Raw genomic sequence first — 18,604 nt, 5'->3', positions numbered from 1 at the left:
CTACCTTTCTCAGAGAAGGAGAGCCACAAGATAGCTGCCCACTGACTTTGGGGTACCTGCTGTACTTTGCAAGCTCTCTCCAAAGCAGTTATCCATTTGTGGATGTCATCCCCACACTTGTAGGGAGGGACAATCTTGCTCAGGTTTCTATTATCATAGTGCCTGTCTCTATCCTTAGGGATATTGCTGCCACTTAACTTTTGCTCTCAAGCCAGAGCAAGCTTCTCCTTGGCAAGGGCAAGTTCTTCCCTCTGAATCCTCAGATTAGCTTCCCTCATTCTGGCTTCATGCTCCTTTCTCTCAGGGGTAGTCATCCCCCTGTGAGAGGAAGCATTAGAGATGCTAGAGACATGGGAGTGGATGGATTCCCTTGAAGGGGATCTGTCTCTCCTGCTTCTCTGTGTAAGCCCACTTGGGGGTCTGTATGGGGGGACCCCATGCAAACTCCCATGTAAGCTTAGGTTAGCCTGGCTAAGTCTTCCTACTTGGCCCTGGCTGTCTACCTCTTCATCTGAAGTCCCATCTGACTCATCTGTGGTGGGTAGACCCTCCTTTGTACCTAGGGTACTGGCCTGTGAGGCCCTAAGAGTATCATACTCCTCTAGGAGTTGTACTAGCTAAAGGAGGGTAGGTTTTGCACCCTGTTTTAACTTTCTGGAGGTACACAATTCTCTCATCTCCTGAAAAGGTAGGGTATCATATCTAGAGGGGGTCTTCTTCAGACCTGCCCCTCCTGAGAGAGCATCTACTTGATCTCCTCCCAGAGACATGATCTAGTGAGGGTGTGGTGTGTGCATCTACCTACACTAGTTGTTTCTACTAAACCTCTCTGGTAGTTGTAGTCAGGGTGTGTTACTCCCTTCAACCTACAACCACTACGTCCAGTAGGACTTAAGTATTATAATCTATGTTATATGTACCTAAACAATATCTGTGTGATCTTTCAATTTAGTATCTCAAGATTACAATGGTATTACAACAGCAAGCTCAGATCCCAACCGCTGCTCACCAATGTGAGAAGTTGGCCTGATGTATGATGTCACTAGTTCTAGTGTACACCTTATATCAGTCCAGACAACCCTTATGGTGATTGGTTGTAAAGTCAACCTTATAGACCAGCTATCCTAGTGGTAGCACGGACAAGAGCAGTCTTAGGCTAAACTCTGAATGGCATGTGAAGCCAGCTGTGATACCATATATAATCCCTTGAATACCAAATGAAAGGACACCACAACAGATATATATATAAAATAAAGTGTATTTATTCTATTCAAACCCTCAGCACTCTTTATGAGATTAGAGGTAAGTACAACACAGTCTTATTTAAGCATACATTAAGTCACACAGGTAAGTAATACAGTTAGGCCCTAGGGGCCACGCAAACCATATACTAAAGAAGTGGTATAAGGACCACTGTCACAGAAATAGGATAGGCCTAGGCCTAGGGAATCGCTGGGGCTACACTACACTAGCAACAGTTAGGAAGTGGGAGGCCCACGGGATTCAGGTGCAGAGTGGAAACACTCACGCGTAATGCGTAAAAGTCGATAGAATTACTAGCAGTTAGAAATTAACAGTTTAAGGACACTTCTGAAGCAGCTAGAGAGTCGAGACTCGGAAACTAGACCCTAAGATAGTCACTACCCTTGTGAGCACCGGAGTACCAAAGTTACCTAGCCCACGGACTGCGGGTGCATAGGTGTGAACTTGCGTCGGGTTTCGGCGTGGTCTTCTATGGATGCCTGAAGGAAAGTTGCTGACAGGCGGTCAGTGCAGAGTGTCCGGTGGATCCCAAGGCTGGGATCAAGAAGAGAGGATACCTGCAAGCAGAAGGGACAGAGTCAAGGTCACTAGCCAGTGACCACGTGGAACCAGGAAGGAACCAGGCGATGTCGTGAAGATTGCAGGTGAAAGGTGAAGCTTGTCGCTGCAGCCACGGGTACCAGGAGACGTCGAGGACGACCAGGACCAGGAGGCGAGCTGTCCCATGAAGGCTCTTGCTGTCGGCGGCGTCGAAGTCGAACTAGGACTCACCAAGCCTTGGCCAGCGGAACCCACGAAGAACAGAGGACTTGCTTCTGGTGCAGACCAGGAAGGTCTGGGGTGTTTCTCTTTTGCAAAGAAGCGGGAGCCAGTCTGGAGGAGCCAAACCAGCAGTGAAGATTTCAGGGAGCGTCGTCACAAAGGCCACTAGCCAACGGGCAAGCAACCGGACAGATGCGGCAAGCAGGAAAATGCAGAAGGGCCCCACGCAGGACTCGTGGAGTGTGGGGGGCTGATCTTCGGTGCAGATGGTGCTTGGGGTTGGGGCTTCTCAAACCCCGGTGCACAACTTCGAGGGTGCCTCAGAAGCTGCGCTGGAAGATACTAGCCACTTTTCCCAGGTAGCCGGTCCCACGTCTCTCGTCGCCTCCACGGATCTCAGCTCGGCTGTGGATGTGGATCTGGGTCGGAGAAGTCTGGAAGTCAAGGCTCTGGACGGGCTCTGCAGTCGGTCCCTCGTAGAACTTTAGCAAAGCAAAGGGTAGTCTCTTGATGGTGCCTGTTTGCACAGGGTAGCCACTACTTGGCCACAAGGGAGATTCTTCAGTCTTCTTCTTTCGTCGAATGTCGAAGGTCCAGAGTTTCTGTTCAAGTTGCAGGTTCAGGATAATCTAATCTCCTGGGGCCCAGCTACCACTCTTATACTAATCTGGGGGGCTGGGTTGCCTGCTAGGTCACGCCTTATGGGTGGGACCTGGGAGGGGGTGGTTACACCCCCTTCCCTTTGTCCAGTTTCGCGCCAGGACTGGGGCTGGAGTGCCCCAGCACCGGTTTGAACTGGACTATGCACGGGACACCTTGTGTGCCCCAGGCATGTCTCATTCTTTTCATCCCTCCCTGCCCCAATACACTAAGGCCTGTCTGGGGTGGTGCTCGCACCTCCCAAGGCAGGAAACCTATTGTCCAAGCCTCCCTTGCCGGGATCACTCCCAGCAGCAGGAGGTCAGACTCGTGTCTGTGGCAGTAGCATCCATTTTGTGATGCTGGGGCTCTGGTTAACTTTAACCGGGTAAGTAGGTTACAACATGTCTTCTCCCTCTAGAAGGGAGGGATAATATCCTCATCCCCAGAAATGGGATGGGGGTATTATTCCAAAGTCCACGACATGTTTTGATAAAGCCAAACCATAGTTACCATAACCGTTTAAGATTATAAGGCACTTTAAGAGTATATGGTAGGCTATATCATAGAACAGCTATAAGGACATGGTTCCGAAAGCTGCAGACAGGCTCAGCTCATGCTAGAGCACCATCTCACATGTTACCAAGCACTCTGCCTCCAGGATTGTTAAGGCCTGCCATAGGAGTGGCTGATAGGTACACATGTGTCTATATGTAAGTTAGGTATAGGAATACTACACCTAAGCAAGGAGAGATTACACTACTTTGCCCCAGCTGAGTGATCAGCCAGTTGTGTCATAATGGAAGGCCAGGCCAGGGGTGGCATAATACATGCTGCAGCCCCTGGTAGGCCTAGGGTACACCTATGCACTGGGTACCTAAGGTACACTGTACAGGGGCCAATAAGGTGATCCTATCCAAATGGGTTATGCACCTAAAGTACATAGTATCAATTTAGAGAGAGAACAGCAGGGCTGTGGGTCTGATTAGCAGGCCCACAGCCACATCTAAGTCAAAAACCAGTAAAGCAAAAGCAAAAAGTGGGGGTGAACATAGAAAGCAGACCCTACTCTCCTACAGTGCTGAAGAAGATCAAGCGCGACCGGGCCCAAGTCATTCTTGTGGCTCCGGATTTACTCTGGTATCCCGAGCTGCTCAACATAGCTATCAAACTTCCGATCCAACTGCTTCTTCGGGAGGATCTTCTGTCGCAGCAGCAGGGGACGGTCCGCCACCCAAACCTGTCCAGCCTCCACCTCCTTGCGTGGCGATTGAGCGGTGGCAGTTGACGCCGTTTAACCTGCCTCCCGAAGTCTGCGATGTTATCTTGGCAGCCAGACATCCCTCCACTAAGATGTTATACGCCTGCCGATGGAACAAATTTGTGGCATGTTGCACAGCAAAGGCTGTGGATCCCCTTTCCGCCCCTCTTTCTGAGGTTCTCTTGTTCCTCCTTTCTTTGTCCCAGCAGGGCTCTGCTCTGGGCACTCTAAAGAGCTAGCTCGCACATTTCAGCCTTCCTTAGGCTTCCTGATCAGCCTTCTCTTTTCAAGTCCCTTGTTGTAAATAGATTCCGTAAGGGCATTATTCATATTTTTCCTCCTGTTCCCTTCGTAATGCCCCAGTGGGACTTGAACTTTGTTCTTACCTATCTTATATGCGCTCCCTTTGAGCCAATACATAACTGTCCTCTCAGGCTTCTCACTTTGAAAACTGCCTTTATGGTGGCTATCACCTCTGCACGCAGGGTGAGTGAGCTACAAACTCTTTCTTCCAAGCCTCCCTTTCTCGCTGTCCATTCGGACAAGGTCGTCCTACGGACTAGACCTTCCTTTCTTCCCAAGGTGGCTACTTCTTTCCACTTTTGTCAAACCATCACTTTGCCCACCTTCTTTCCGCCTCCGCATCCTTCAAAAGAGGAAGACAGGATCCACCGTCTGGATCCAAAACGTGCGCTTTCTTTCTACTTGGATTGCACAAACCAATTCCGGGTGTAGAGCAGCTCTTTGTTGGTTACGTGGGCTCTAAGAAAGGTCATGCCGTGCACAAACGGACCATCTCCAGGTGGGTTGTTCTGTGCATCACAGCTTGCTATTCTTTGGCAAATAAGGAGCCTCCAGTGGGACTCTGCGCGCCTATTCCACCAGAGCGACAACAGCCACCACCGCTTTGGGAAGGGGAGTCCCCCTTTATGACATCTGTCAGGCAGCTTCGTGAGCATCATTGCACATCTTCACCAAACACTACTGCCTGGACAGCCAAGTCCGTAGAGACAGCTTCTTTGGCCGTTCTGTTCTCCAGGACTGTCTGTTGTGAACTTAGTTCGCCGACCCACTGCCAGGGTTGGTATTGCTGGGGTATCTATTCTACGGTAAGGAATCTATAACTAACTGTTTCTTTCAGATGAACAAGTTACTTACCTTTGGTAACAATATATCTGTAAGAAACATAGGTTAGTTATAGATTCCTTACCACCCCCCCCCATCCTCCCCGTTCTGCAAACTGACTTCTAGGGTTAAGGACATCTTTTCAGGGCCCTAGTTTTGTGCACCAGTGGTCAGTGCCTTGCATGGCTCTGTGCTTCTGGTGTGGAAAGTCGTGTACAGAACTGACGTCAGCGAGCACGGGCGGCATCTATGTAGCTACTGCGACGTCATCCCGGCGACCATGAGGCCGATAACGAACAACGCCACCTTCCGACGCGCAGGGGTACCGCTGAAGAAAATATTCCGGATCCAGTCTGACGGCTGGGGGTAATTCTAATGTAAGTAATCTATAACTAACTTATGTTTCTTACAGATATATCATTACCTAAGGTAAGTAACTTGTTCATTAAAAAATATCAAAATGAAGGCCCTGATTTATAGCTGGTCGTAAGGATATTCCATTGCAACAGCGATGAAGTATCCTTACTGCCAAGATAATGGTCTACCCGCAGAATTTTGTTTGCCTATGACTACTCCATCTCCACTGTGGCCAAACTTCTTCAATGGAGAATTGGCTATATGTCTGCCTGCCCAATTTAGTTTCAATACATTGGCAGGAACTACCTTGTCAGTGGGTAAAATGTCCGTCAGGCTGACAAACATTTCCAGATTTGGCAGACAGTCCATAACTAAACTCTGTCCCCCAACTTCAAAATCAGCCCCTAAGTCAATGTTGTAACTTTTTTTATATTGTTCTACATTTAAAATAAAAATATAAAATTAATTTACATTGTTTAACATAAAATATTTTTTCAAAATGTTTAATAAACTTTTTAACTTTTCCCTATACATTACCACAGGAAGGTCGCTGCCCCAGTGGTGACTTCCATCCACAAGTGAAAAATTACTAGTATTATGTTCAGACTCAAATTAGCATTCACCTCCCAAATTCAGGGGATAAGGACATGTTAGTCTTTACAGTTGAGTAACTACACATTTGTAAATGGTAAATAGTTAAAGTTTTACTCACGTGTAAGTTTACCTTTGTGAATAGACCTCCCTGGTATGCAGGGAGGAATGATGTCAGAGGGATCGTTCTTAAGTGACTCATTTCAATCAAAGAGAACCGTAAACCTGACTGCAATGTACATAGTTGGTCTTAGCACAATATCATCTTAATTGAATGTGTTTGCTTCTATTTTTATTTAGGGAAAACAACACCTGGCAACAGCCTTTTTGACTATAATGAACCAGAGGGCGAGTCCTGGTTCACCTACAACAACAACAGCTTTGTACCTACATTCTACGATGAGTTGCTTCTGTCAACAAACTCTTCATTGATTCAGAAGGCGAATGAGACCTGCCAAGGGAACGATGAGTGCATCTTTGACATCTTAAGTACTGGGAACTTCGCCTTTGGAAAAACAACACTACAGGGTTCTGAAATATTCACACAGCAGCAGAAGGCAATAGGTATTTAGAACTTTCAAATAAAGGTGAAATGGAAGTTCTCTTTATAATGCATTAGCAAACATATGTTCCTGAAATGTAAATTCCTTAATAAAATTGGTAAGCAACTTGATATTTTTGTAAAACATTCTTGGCCGTATCATCATTGACTGGGTCAGAAGGTCCCTTATGAAGTGAGTGTAGGCTGAGCACATCCCATCACACCCACACAGAATTTCAGGGTAAATATAGCGGGTAGCTGAGTAGGCTCCCCACGATGATAATGAGCCCACATGCCCCTCTGCATAACAAAGTATGGAGGGCCCAGCCCAAGCTTGTGTCTTTTTCAGATTCCTTGCTTCATTTAACAGATTAGTACTCACGTTACAGCTGGATCGTTCAGCATTGTTAAATGCATTTTGATACTTTTAAACACTCCTCTCACCCAATGTGCTGATGAAAAACTTTGTAAGACAGTAGATCACACATGTTCACCAGTGCCCAACAGGGTGGCACAATTTCTGGACCCCCTCAAGGGAGAAATTGAGATACTATGTATAAAAATGAAAATCACTAACATTGGCATTGGTAATCCTGGGAATCTGCAATGCATTTTTGTCCCTGATGAACCAACGTTGGACACTCCTGCCTTTGATGAGCTCTTTCACTCTTACACTAAGCACTTGTTTTCCACTTGCCAGTTCTCCAAGTCTCTAGCAGAGAAAATGAATGTACCTCCACTAGAGGTTGTGTCCACGAATTTCCGCTTGCATGGTGCCTGTGAGTTAACTTGTCCATTTGCTATCCATATGGCAACTACATATATGCAGAATTCTGTAGACAGTTTGCAGGTATCACAATATTTTGTTGTATGTGCTCAAATATAAGCACAAAACAACAGCTTTAGATTACCGCCCGTCATAATATCAAATAAAAATAATTGGATTCTCCTGGATTCTCCTGACTGAATCTGTAGAGAGGATAATAGAAGTTCCCTATTGACAATTCTGGGATGAACATTTGGTTCAGCTTTACTCGCTACACTGTTATCAAGTAATCCCTATCACAGAATCTCATAAAAATATCTGAATTGGGATTCTTGATTATGGCTTATACCTTATGGACCTTAGTCAGCAATACATATTTGGAAAGTTGACAGTAAAACCCCCATTTACCACAAATTCCTTGTTTTAATGAATAATCAATATTTTCCTTTTTGGTCCTGCCCAGCATTATTCTGGTTTGTTCATAACATTACTCCCATCCCAAAAGAATGACTTTGTTTTACAATATTGATAGACTTATGGATTCAAGGACAGGATTCCAGATAGACACCAAAAGCCACTCTTCCTTATGATGGGGACATTAAAACTAAAGCTAGGAAGTATGGCTGAACCGTAATGGTTAAGGAATTGCATTTAGTGTTTGATGTCTTAAAGATGGGACTTCTTTTCAAATGGCACCAGAGTTGTTGACATCTCTGCGATTATGTGTTGGTTGCTCTAGGATTGTTAAAACAAACTTAAAATGTGATCATATGTTTCAGATAACTTTCCTCCCAATATTACTGGACCATCTGAACTCCATGCTGCTTTAAATGAAACTGCTGTTGTATACTATATAGCTACAGACCAGAACAATGACCCAGTTGCATTCACAGTGGTAACAAATTCAACTGATGTTACAATTACAGGTAAGAGATCTGTTACAGAGCTTTATTAATGTTCTTCTTGTCCGCCTGTTTTTTTGTTTATCCAAACAGAATCAACCACAATTGAATAGACCCACTCATTTATTAAAAGTGTGCTGAAATAAATAAAATCAAAGTCCAGTCTTGTCACAGGGCATTTAGAAATGTATCACCCTAAGTCAAAGCAGCCCAACATCTTACTCTGCTTCCTCCCCACGCACCAGCTTTGGTGCACTAGGGATCACTTTCTCTCCTCTATATATTTCATTTCATGTATGTCGGCTTAAATCTTACACATGTACACACTTAGGTTGCATGCCAGTCTCCCATCGATTAATGTTAATATAGGCAAAGTTTGTAACACAAGACATTTGGGTATTAATTGTATGAACCTTCACTCAAAGAAGACCGATATGGCAATACTCATGGTATGTGATGTGTGGTAGATCTATTATTCAGAGTACACAACTGGCTGTGAATAACATTAGTGTCAGTATTGTTGGTTGATACTAAGGATTCAGATGGTCCTGGAACTACAATACACTCAACGATGCCAGTGCCCCTGGTTCAGGGCTTGACTCTTAGGTGGTAGAGAGGTTAAGTAGTAAAGGTGTACGCAAGGCAGTAAGAACTCATGTACAGAGTGACACTATCATAAGAAACTTAATAAATGGAGAATAGGAGAATAGTAAAATGAAGCGCACACACACAACAAACCAGAAATGACAACCACTTCCAAGGACAAAGATAGATCAAGAGATACATTGTGAATCTTAGGCACCCCATAATGCACTAAATTCCCCTTGTGGTTTTAAACAGTGTCTTTATGCCAAAAAGAATCAGTGCTAACATTAAATTCCAATGCATCTCAAGGGCAGGCCATTAACCCCTTCAGTGCCCCACCCTTTCCCCCTCCTGTGCCGGGCGTTTCATTAGCGGGCGGGGTCCATGACGAGATAGTCTCGTCATGGGCACAGCGCAACCGTGCTCCATGACGAGACTATCTCGTCATGGGCATAGAAGAGGTTAAGAGCAGTGGAGAGGTTCCAGTATGATGTTTGGGAATTTCATCAATTTGAAAGTAACAAAAATGTTTCATTTAGTGTATAAGGTTTCATTGACGTAGTCTGTGAATCACAAGGTAGACAAAGGTGTTGCAGTCGTCAACTTGCTCATCTAGCTCTAGGTTTTAGTAACTCTATGAGCCACTCAACTTTCAAGATAACCTAAAATTAAATGCAAAACCCAACAGAATCATTGGTATTTTGGGTTGATATTGGTTTCATTTTCAGTGGACCAAAATACCATGAAGGAAGTGTGTATCCTAAGTATAGATTTACTAAACTTAACTCTGATTACACATACCATGGCAATTCATGTGTCTTCAAGGTACAAAATTGTGGAGTTGAGAATAGTTATTTTATACTTACCTGTATGCTCTAGGCCTCATTATAATTTGGTTTTCAATATTTAGGCCACAATATTTTGGCACCTCCATATTCATTTACTCGATAATCAACGTATAGCCTCCCAGAAGTGAGGGAGTGATCAAGTTATTTGACTGTGGTCCAACCACAGGTAACCAAACCATAGGACTCTCTGATTGCAAGAGTATCCTCTGAAGGGAGGACGGTCCTACTAAGGACAGCTATTGTAAGGTTTCCTTACTGCATTTTACAAGGCCAGTTAGTTTTAATACGTTAGGCCCAATGTTTCTGGAATATGTTCTACCCCTAGTTGGCAATATAAAGATATCCCTGGTCATGCAGAAGAAATAGGACAACGCTATGGGCTCTAGAGCCTTCATCAGAAGCTTGGAAGGTTCTGAGGAAGATAATAGGTGGTTCTGAGGGAAGCAAGGTTGTTCTTTCTTCCAGGTGTGAGATAGGAGAGGCATAGAAGCAATTCCTCCACTTCAGTATCCTGTCAGGATAGGGCACAATTGGCCAGGCTTACCAGCTCTCAATGTCCTCTTGCCTTGGGATTTCTAAGGGTAGGTGACTTGCAGCTTTTTCTGGTTTTAGGATGGATGACAGCAGGCTCTAAGAACTGATGTTGATGTGGTAAGGTCTCAGGTCTGGCAAAAAGTAGTGTGTGCTACCTCTCACCAGAAGTGCCATCCACCAGATGATTCAGGGTAAAGGAAACCTAAAGACTGGTCCACTCTCTTGTCTGGCTGAAGTTCACAGCTGCTCTTGAAGGTTAAAGGGAAACTGAAAATGTAGTGCAAAAAGCTGTATAAATCTCAAATGTGGGAACCTAGAGGGAAATCCATTGTCCTTTCACTGGGTTTGCATTTTTCCATGCAGATAACTGTTGTTAGAGGAAGCATTGGAGTAAACAAGCTGGAGACTAAATAGTGGCCCACAGTCCCAAGAAACACTTCATGATATTTAGACTCAATAGTTTGGAAGATGTTCTCAGTGGCATACGAGATGTTTTTACTGTGATACAGTGAGAGGCGGGAATGAATGCATTGTGCAGCAACTAACATAGGTTTCCTGCTTTTTCAACAGAAAATGGAACACTCATTTGGAAACCAACGAGTTCTGACCCTGTATATGTGACCGTCAGAGCAAATGACTCTAAAATTACTCAAGATAAGGCACTGACTCTCATTCTGTGCAATTGCACTAACAATGCAACTTGCAACTACAATGTAACAACAGTCAGAGATGAAAAGATCGCTCAGTTTCAGGTATAGCTTCTGATTCTGCTGCCATTGTTTATGACTTGTTTTTCAATTTCAGTCGAGGAATACTGCTGTAGTCCAGTTTGGCTTACATTGCTTAAATGTGAGTATTCTTTGGTAACATTTGTTTTTACAGAATGGGACCAATTCACACAGGCATTCATGAGTGTGGGAAATAGTACTACTTTGAGTCACAAAGATCATCAGGAGTATAGGAAATCATACTACTTAGAGCTACAAAGGCATTCATGAGAACAGAAAGTAGTACTATTTACAGTAACAAAGGCCTTCATAAGTATGGGATCCAATACTACTTAAAGTCACAACAGAATTCGATCGTACAAGTAGTAGTACTGCTTAGAATCACAAGTGCCTTCATGAGTACAGGATGTTGTACTTCCTTAAGTCAAAAGGCAATCAAAAGTATGAGAAGTAGTGCTACGTTGAGTCACAATGGCCTTCATGAGAACAGGAAGTAGTACTTATCCAGTATTGGGGTATCTTTCATAGATTCACATGCCTGAATCATTCCCCGTCCCCGAGGCGGGAGTCCCACGGTAAAATACAAAAGCAGTGCCTAAGTAAATAATAGTAGTAGGCTAAAAGAGAGCCAGAGGCCTAAAACTTAGTAGCCTATCTACATCATTATACGAAAAGAAATAAAAAACAGTTCTAGCCAATCTGCTACCAGCACCCTCTAGAACCCTCACAGCAGAGACAGTTCTCCTCAGATTTTCACCGCACGTCGTGTGAAAGGGAATCTCCCTGAGTGCCTACTCAGTTTCTTTACCTTTTCTTCTGAATGTCTGACAAGAAAGCTCTTTTTAGACCCTGCAGGACCTGTGAAAAGAAGAGGGTCCATGTGGACGACCAACATGAAGACTATATATACTGTCTACATCCTAAGCATGTTACTAAGGATTGTAGAATTTGCCGGACCTTCCCTGCTAAGACATTGAGGGACTGGAGGCAAGGTTGCTGTTATGGTTAAAATCTTCCTTAGCTGAGGAGGATGACAGGGCCTCGACGTCTAGCAAAAGGGCTAGATCGCTTGATAGCTCTTCCAGTAAAGGAAGAAAGCATCACAAGGCCTCTCATGAAGCTTCTGACAATTCGCAGAGGTCACAAATATTATCCTCTGGGTCATCGCTGTCTTCACACTCTGAGGTATCCAAAAGACCTTCAGCGTCTAGAACCGTGAGTAAAGCCCAGGTTAAGACTCTAACACTAGTTTCCTCTCATACGGTTTCTGTGACTTCTGCTACAGTCTCCACTACGGCTATTTCTTCACCTATTGTGTGTTCTAAGATATCTACTATCTCTAAACAGCCTGTTTTAAAAGACTCGTCGACGAAAAGTTCATTTTCTAAGTCTCCGTCGACGACCGCGTCGACGTCGAGCTCGACGACGAAAGTCCCATCGACGACGATGGCGTCGCCGATTAAGATTCCATCGACAACGAGCTCGTCAACGGTGAAGAGTTTATCAACAAAGACCCAGTCGATGACGAAGAGCCCGTCGACGAAGAAGAGCCCGTCAACGACGAAGAGCCCGTCGACTACAACGATCCCGTCGACGGCGAAGAGCCCGTCGATGACGACGATCCCGTCGACGACCCAGTCGACGATCAACCCGTCGACGAAGTATACATCGACGACCATCCCGTCGACGACGAAGAGCCCGTCGACGAGAAGTTTACTAAAGGCGAATCCACTAGTTTCTCAAACTACGCCTATCTCTTACACTCATTTTCAATGAAAGACTTTCTATAGGCAAGATTACAGCAACATATCTCCTTTACTGCCATCTCATATCCTAGAAACTTATGCAGAGGATGAGGACTTTGATGAAGAAGATGATGAGGGTCCTTTCGGTATAGCTCGGCACCCCTCGGAACTTCATATGAAATGCCAAGACGAAGATGAGGAATAGGATTACCAGGAGCATGTTTACCAGGATGGCCTTTCTACACCATATTACAGACATCCCAGAAGGGATCGGGATCATAGGGAAACGAGTCATCTCCCTCCTACACTTATACAGGATCTCCAGGACATGCTGGCGGATTACCGCCAATGATTTATTCCACAACAGGCTGTTCCTGACTTACAGCCTTTACCTGCTGAAGAGTCACACTCACTACCGAAGACGGACATACCGAGTTCACCACCTCATCCTTCTGGCTCTGGGCCATAATCACACCATGATACCATTTCCTCTAATGAGGAAGAGATCGAAGAGGGTGAAGTGCCTGATAAAGACACAAGTCTGGATCCTTGGGACGACTATATTATACCAATGCCTTCTCCACCCATTCCTCAGCCTTCGGTTTCTCCTCCTGAGGATATTGGCGGCTTTCACAATCTGATGCAACATGCCGCAACCAGATTTCAATTACCAGTCACAGTGGAACATACAGATTGCTTCCTCCATGACTTTAAAGAGAAGCACAGAAAAATCACCAGAGCGATCCCCATCATTGATTATATCTGGAATGAGGGGATAAAAATTATGAAAACACCTGCTTCCGTTCCAGCTGTCCTCCCTCGTATTGACAAAAAATACCGTGCTCCTCCGGAAACTCCATCTTGTCTAATCGGTCATCCCCGACCAGATTCCGTTATATCGCAAGCTGCTCAACAAAGATCCAAAAATCCAGCTACCCTGATATCAACACCGCCAGATAAGGAAGGACGGAGATTAGATCTTATTGGTAAAAAGTTCTCCACTATGGCGGCAACCTCTATTAAAGCAGCAAATTCTTTGGCCATACTCGGTCGTTATGACCGCAAGATGTGGTCAGAGTTGTCGGAATTTATAGACCTCATTCCTGATGAACGTAAACAAGATGCAAGGAAGATACTTTTGGAGGGAGAACGAGCCGCATCAGAGATCATAGACTGCGCTCTGGACTTTGCTAATACCAACTTTAGGCAACTTGCTGGTGCTGCAGTACTCAGACGCCAAGGATGGCTTAAAGCAACATCTTTTAGGCCAGAGGTACAAGCAAAAATTATAGACATGGCCTATGATGGAGAGTCCTTATTTGGGAAACATATAGATGAGGCCCTCCTAGCGATTAAGACAGATACAGATAGCGCTAAATCATTGGTTGCTCTCCAATATAGACGTGGATCTTTCCGTGATGCAAGAGGCCGTGGCTTTGCATCAAGAGGAGGTTATCAAAATCAGCAAAACAGACAATATCAATCACAATATAGACAGCCTTATGGGCGATCATCTTACAGGCAATCTTCCTCGAGTAGTTTCTCTCGCCAGGGCGGACGAAAGCGATCGAACAATCAGGGTCGCGATGCCAACAGAAAACAATGATTTACGCAGGACGCCAGTCATCCCTCCTTCCCTCCCCGTGGGTGCAAAGATTTCAACTTTTGCACACAAGTGGGAACAGATCACCTCGGATCGTTGGGTTCTCAACCTAGTCAGAAACGCTCACACCCTGGTATTCTTAAAACGCCCACCTACTACCCCGCCCAAGGGTCCCCCTTCCCCTCGTCTTCACTTACTGCTCAAAGAAGCCTTAAAAATGCTCCACAAGAACGCAATAGAAAAGGTTCCATCATCTCAAAAGGGAACCGGGTTCTATTCTCGATTTTTCCTCATCAAGAAAAAGTCAGGAGAGTGGCGCCCGATTCTGGACCTCCGCAAGCTCAACAAATTTCTGAAGAAACAAAGTTTCCGGATGGTTATGCTGGCCGAAGTTTTGAGTTGCCTAAACAAAGGGGATTTTATGGCTTCTCTGGATCTGGAGGACGTGTACTTTCACATCCCTATACATCCCAAGTATCTCAAATACCTACGATTCACAGTGGCTGGTGTCCACTATCAGTTCAAGGTGCTTTCGTTCGGACTGAAATCGGCACCAAGGATCTTCACGAAAAATGTCTCGCACCAGTGGCAGCGACTCTAAGGTCTCAAGGAATACAAGTATTTCCTTATTTAGACGACTGGTTGCTCAAAGGTCCTTCGAAGCAGGCAGCCGAAGAGGCAGTCTCAGCATGCCTATGTCTATTTTACACCTAGGCCTCACTCTCAACGAAAGCAAATCTCAACCGCGTCCTCTTCAGCTGATTCCTTTTCTGGGAGCGATGCTAGACACCATACAGTGCAAAGCATTCTTGTCAAAGGACCGTCAGTTTCGTCTACAAAAATTGTCAATATCAATCGCAAAAAGAAAGTCAGTTTCTGTCCGGATTTTCGCGTCTATTCTGGGGATGTGCTCATCTGCAATAAACCTTGTACCGTTAGCACGACTCAGAATGAGACCTCTGCAAGAGGAATTACATCTACAATGGCAGCAAGCTGTAGGGTCGTTCGACGACTCCATCATGATAACACCGCGCATGATAGACTCTCTGCATTGGTGGTCTCAGACGACAAACTTGGCTCCGGGTCTTTCTTTTCTGCCAACTCCTCCAGAATTTGTTATAACAACAGACGCTTCCATGGAGGGATGGGGAGGCCATCTCCAAGACTTGCAGATTCAGGGAAGATGGTCCCAAGAATACCGTGAACAGCTTATCAACAGATTGGAGCTTCGCACCATCTTTCTCTCTCTGCAAGCATTTCTCCTGAGGATTGCGGGCGCTTCAGTGCTGGTCCGGACCGACAATACGACCAGCATGTATTACATCAACAAGCAGGGGGGAACGAGGTCGCTGTCTCTTTCGCAGGAGGCTCAGGAGCTGTGGGAGTGGGTTACAGCCCACAAGATAACCCTAAGAGCAGAGCACGCCAAAGGCCTTCACAACACTTTGGCCGACAACCTAAGCAGGTCTCTTTTGGGCTGTGATGAATGGGAATTAGAGCAGAAGCAAGTGAACAGAATTTTCCAAGTTTGGGGCAAACCAGCACTGGATTTGTTTGCGACGAGAGAAAACAAGAAATGCCGATATTACGCCATCAGATTCCCTCAACAGGGATCAAGAGGGAATGCCCTGTCCATGAGATGGTCAGGGCTTTGGGCATACGCTTTTCCCCCAATACCATTGATTCCGAAAGTGCTCCGCAAAATAAAGATGGAGGGTTGCCGTCTCATCCTGATTGCACCCCGTTGGCCAAGATAATATTGGTTCCAGGAGCTGCTTCTTCTATCTCAGGACAACCCTATCCGTCTAGTACCAACACTCACGATATTGACAAGGGAGAGGGGTCACATACTTCATCCAGATCCACAGTCGCTGCGCTTGCACGCATGACTCCTGATTTCTTAGAATTCAAAGATCTAAACATTTCTCAGGAATGTTGTGAAATTCTATCTAAATCACGGACTAAACTTATCGCTTAAAATGGAAGCGGTTTTGTCATTGGTGTGAGGTGAATGATGTCCACCCTCTACAAGCTCCTGTAGAACAAATTCTTCCTTATTTGTTATCCTTGGCCAAAGCTGGGCTTGTTTTTTCATCAATACAAGTTCATCTTGCTGCTCTTTCAAGATTCAGGAAGAGTTCTAATAAACCTTCGCTCTGTTCCTCTTCACTAATGAAGCAATTTATGAAAGGGCTCTTTCGAGTTTTTCCTCCAATACGTTCACCTCCTCCAGAGTGGGAGTTAAACACAGTATTCGCTCAATTAATGAGAAGACCGTTTGAACCTATCCACAAGGCTGAACTTAAATTTCTGACATGGAAGGTTGCTAGTCTACTAGCTCTTACATCGGCTCGAAGGGTTAGCGAAATCCAAGCTTTCACCATCTCAGAACCCTGTTTGCATTTCTCTAAGGATTATGTAACTCTCTGGACGAATCCCAAATTCATCCCTAAAGTACCATCTCAATTTCACTTAAATGAGCCAGTGAAGCTGAAAGTTTTCTTTCCAGATCCAGCCCCTCCAGCTGAGCGAGCATTACATTCACTCGATGTAAAACGTTGTCTGAAATTTTACTTGCAAAAGACTATTTGCTGGGGCAGCTGTTGCGCTCTACCAAAACAATACCAACTAAGGACATCAGGCGGTCCAATCAATTGCTAATAGCCTATGGCCAAGCTACACTTGGAACTGCTGTAACTAAGGCGACAATAGCCAGATGGCTGGCTTCTACAATTCATTTCTGTCATGACAAAGCCAACAAACCTTTACAAAGAAAAGTCAGGGCGCATTCTACCAGAACTATGGCAGCTTCTACTGCATTATTCGCTGGAGTAACTTTGGAAAACATCTGTTGTGCTGCGACATGGAAGAATGTCCACACGTTCACGAAGCACTACTGTCTGCAATCTGCTCTGCAGGAAGATGCAGCTGTAGGACAAGCCATACTTCAACATCTTTTAAACTAAGGTTAGATTTACGTTTTACTTATACTGCAATATTTCTTGTGTTATATATATATATATATATATATATATATATATATATATATATATATATATATATATATATATATATATATATATATATATATATATATATATATATATATATATATATATATTAATATATGTATTCATTGTATATTTTGGACTTTATGCTTTTCTTCTTATAAATATATATATATTTTAAGTTTGTTTTTTATACATACTGTTTTTTAACCTGCATTCTGTTGGTTTGACAACATTATTAGCTTGTTAATATTCTAACCTCTCTGGATGTGTTTTGGGAATTTATGAATCCTGTCTCCCACCATCCGCAAACTACACTGTTTGGCTTACTGCTTGCTATTCTGATTCAGGCATGTGAATCTATGAAAGATACCCCAATACTGGATAAGAAAACAAGTTACTTACCTGTAACTACAGTTATCCAGTATTGGTATCTTTCATAGATTCACATCGCCCACCCTCCTCCCTGGCGAGACAGTTCTTTTATTGGGATCACTATTTCCAACTTGTGCTAAGAAAATCTGAGGAGAACTGTCTCTGCTTTGAGGGTTCTAGAGGGTGCTGGTAGCTGATTGGCTAGAACTGTTTTTTAGTTCTTTTCGTATAATGATGTAGATAGGCTACTAAGTTTTAGGCCTCTGGCTCTCTTTTAGCCTACTACTATTATTTACTTAGGCACTGCTTTTGTATTTTACCGTGGAACTCCTGCCTCGGCGACGGGGAATGATTCAGGCATGTGAATCTATGAAAGATACCAATACTGGATAACTGTAGTTACAGGTAAGTAACTTGTTTTCTACTTGGAGTCACAAAGGCAATCAAGAGTATGAAAACTAAGGTTAGATTTACGTTTACTTATACTGCAATATTTCTTGTGTTATATATATATATATATATATATATATATATATATATATATATATATATATATATATATATATATATATATATATATATATATATATATATATATATTAATATATGTATTCATTGTATATTTTGGACTTTATGCTTTTCTTCTTATAAATATATATATATTTTAAGTTTGTTTTTTATACATACTGTTTTTTAACCTGCATTCTGTTGGTTTGACAACATTATTAGCTTGTTAATATTCTAACCTCTCTGGATGTGTTTTGGGAATTTATGAATCCTGTCTCCCACCATCCGCAAACTACACTGTTTGGCTTACTGCTTGCTATTCTGATTCAGGCATGTGAATCTATGAAAGATACCCCAATACTGGATAAGAAAACAAGTTACTTACCTGTAACTACAGTTATCCAGTATTGGTATCTTTCATAGATTCACATCGCCCACCCTCCTCCCTGGCGAGACAGTTCTTT

General features: G+C 43.9%; 1 protein-coding gene across 1 annotated transcript in view; it reads left to right on the top strand.

Moving 5' to 3' along the window:
* Positions 1-18,604, top strand: part of LOC146788619 (uncharacterized) — a 1,185,638-nt gene that overhangs the window by 370,570 nt on the left and 796,464 nt on the right. The window contains exons 27-29 of the mRNA XM_085635786.1: positions 6,299-6,562; positions 8,085-8,231; positions 10,745-10,926. Coding sequence (XP_085491912.1) covers positions 6,299-6,562; positions 8,085-8,231; positions 10,745-10,926 — 593 coding nt within the window. The remainder of the gene's footprint in view (positions 1-6,298; positions 6,563-8,084; positions 8,232-10,744; positions 10,927-18,604) is intronic.

The sequence above is a fragment of the Triturus cristatus genome, chromosome 11, assembly GCF_964204655.1.
Source record: "Triturus cristatus chromosome 11, aTriCri1.1, whole genome shotgun sequence".
NCBI classification, from domain to species: Eukaryota; Metazoa; Chordata; class Amphibia; order Caudata; family Salamandridae; genus Triturus; species Triturus cristatus.
Note: the sequence above shows the minus strand (reverse complement) of the source record. Positions and strands in the feature narration are given on the sequence as shown.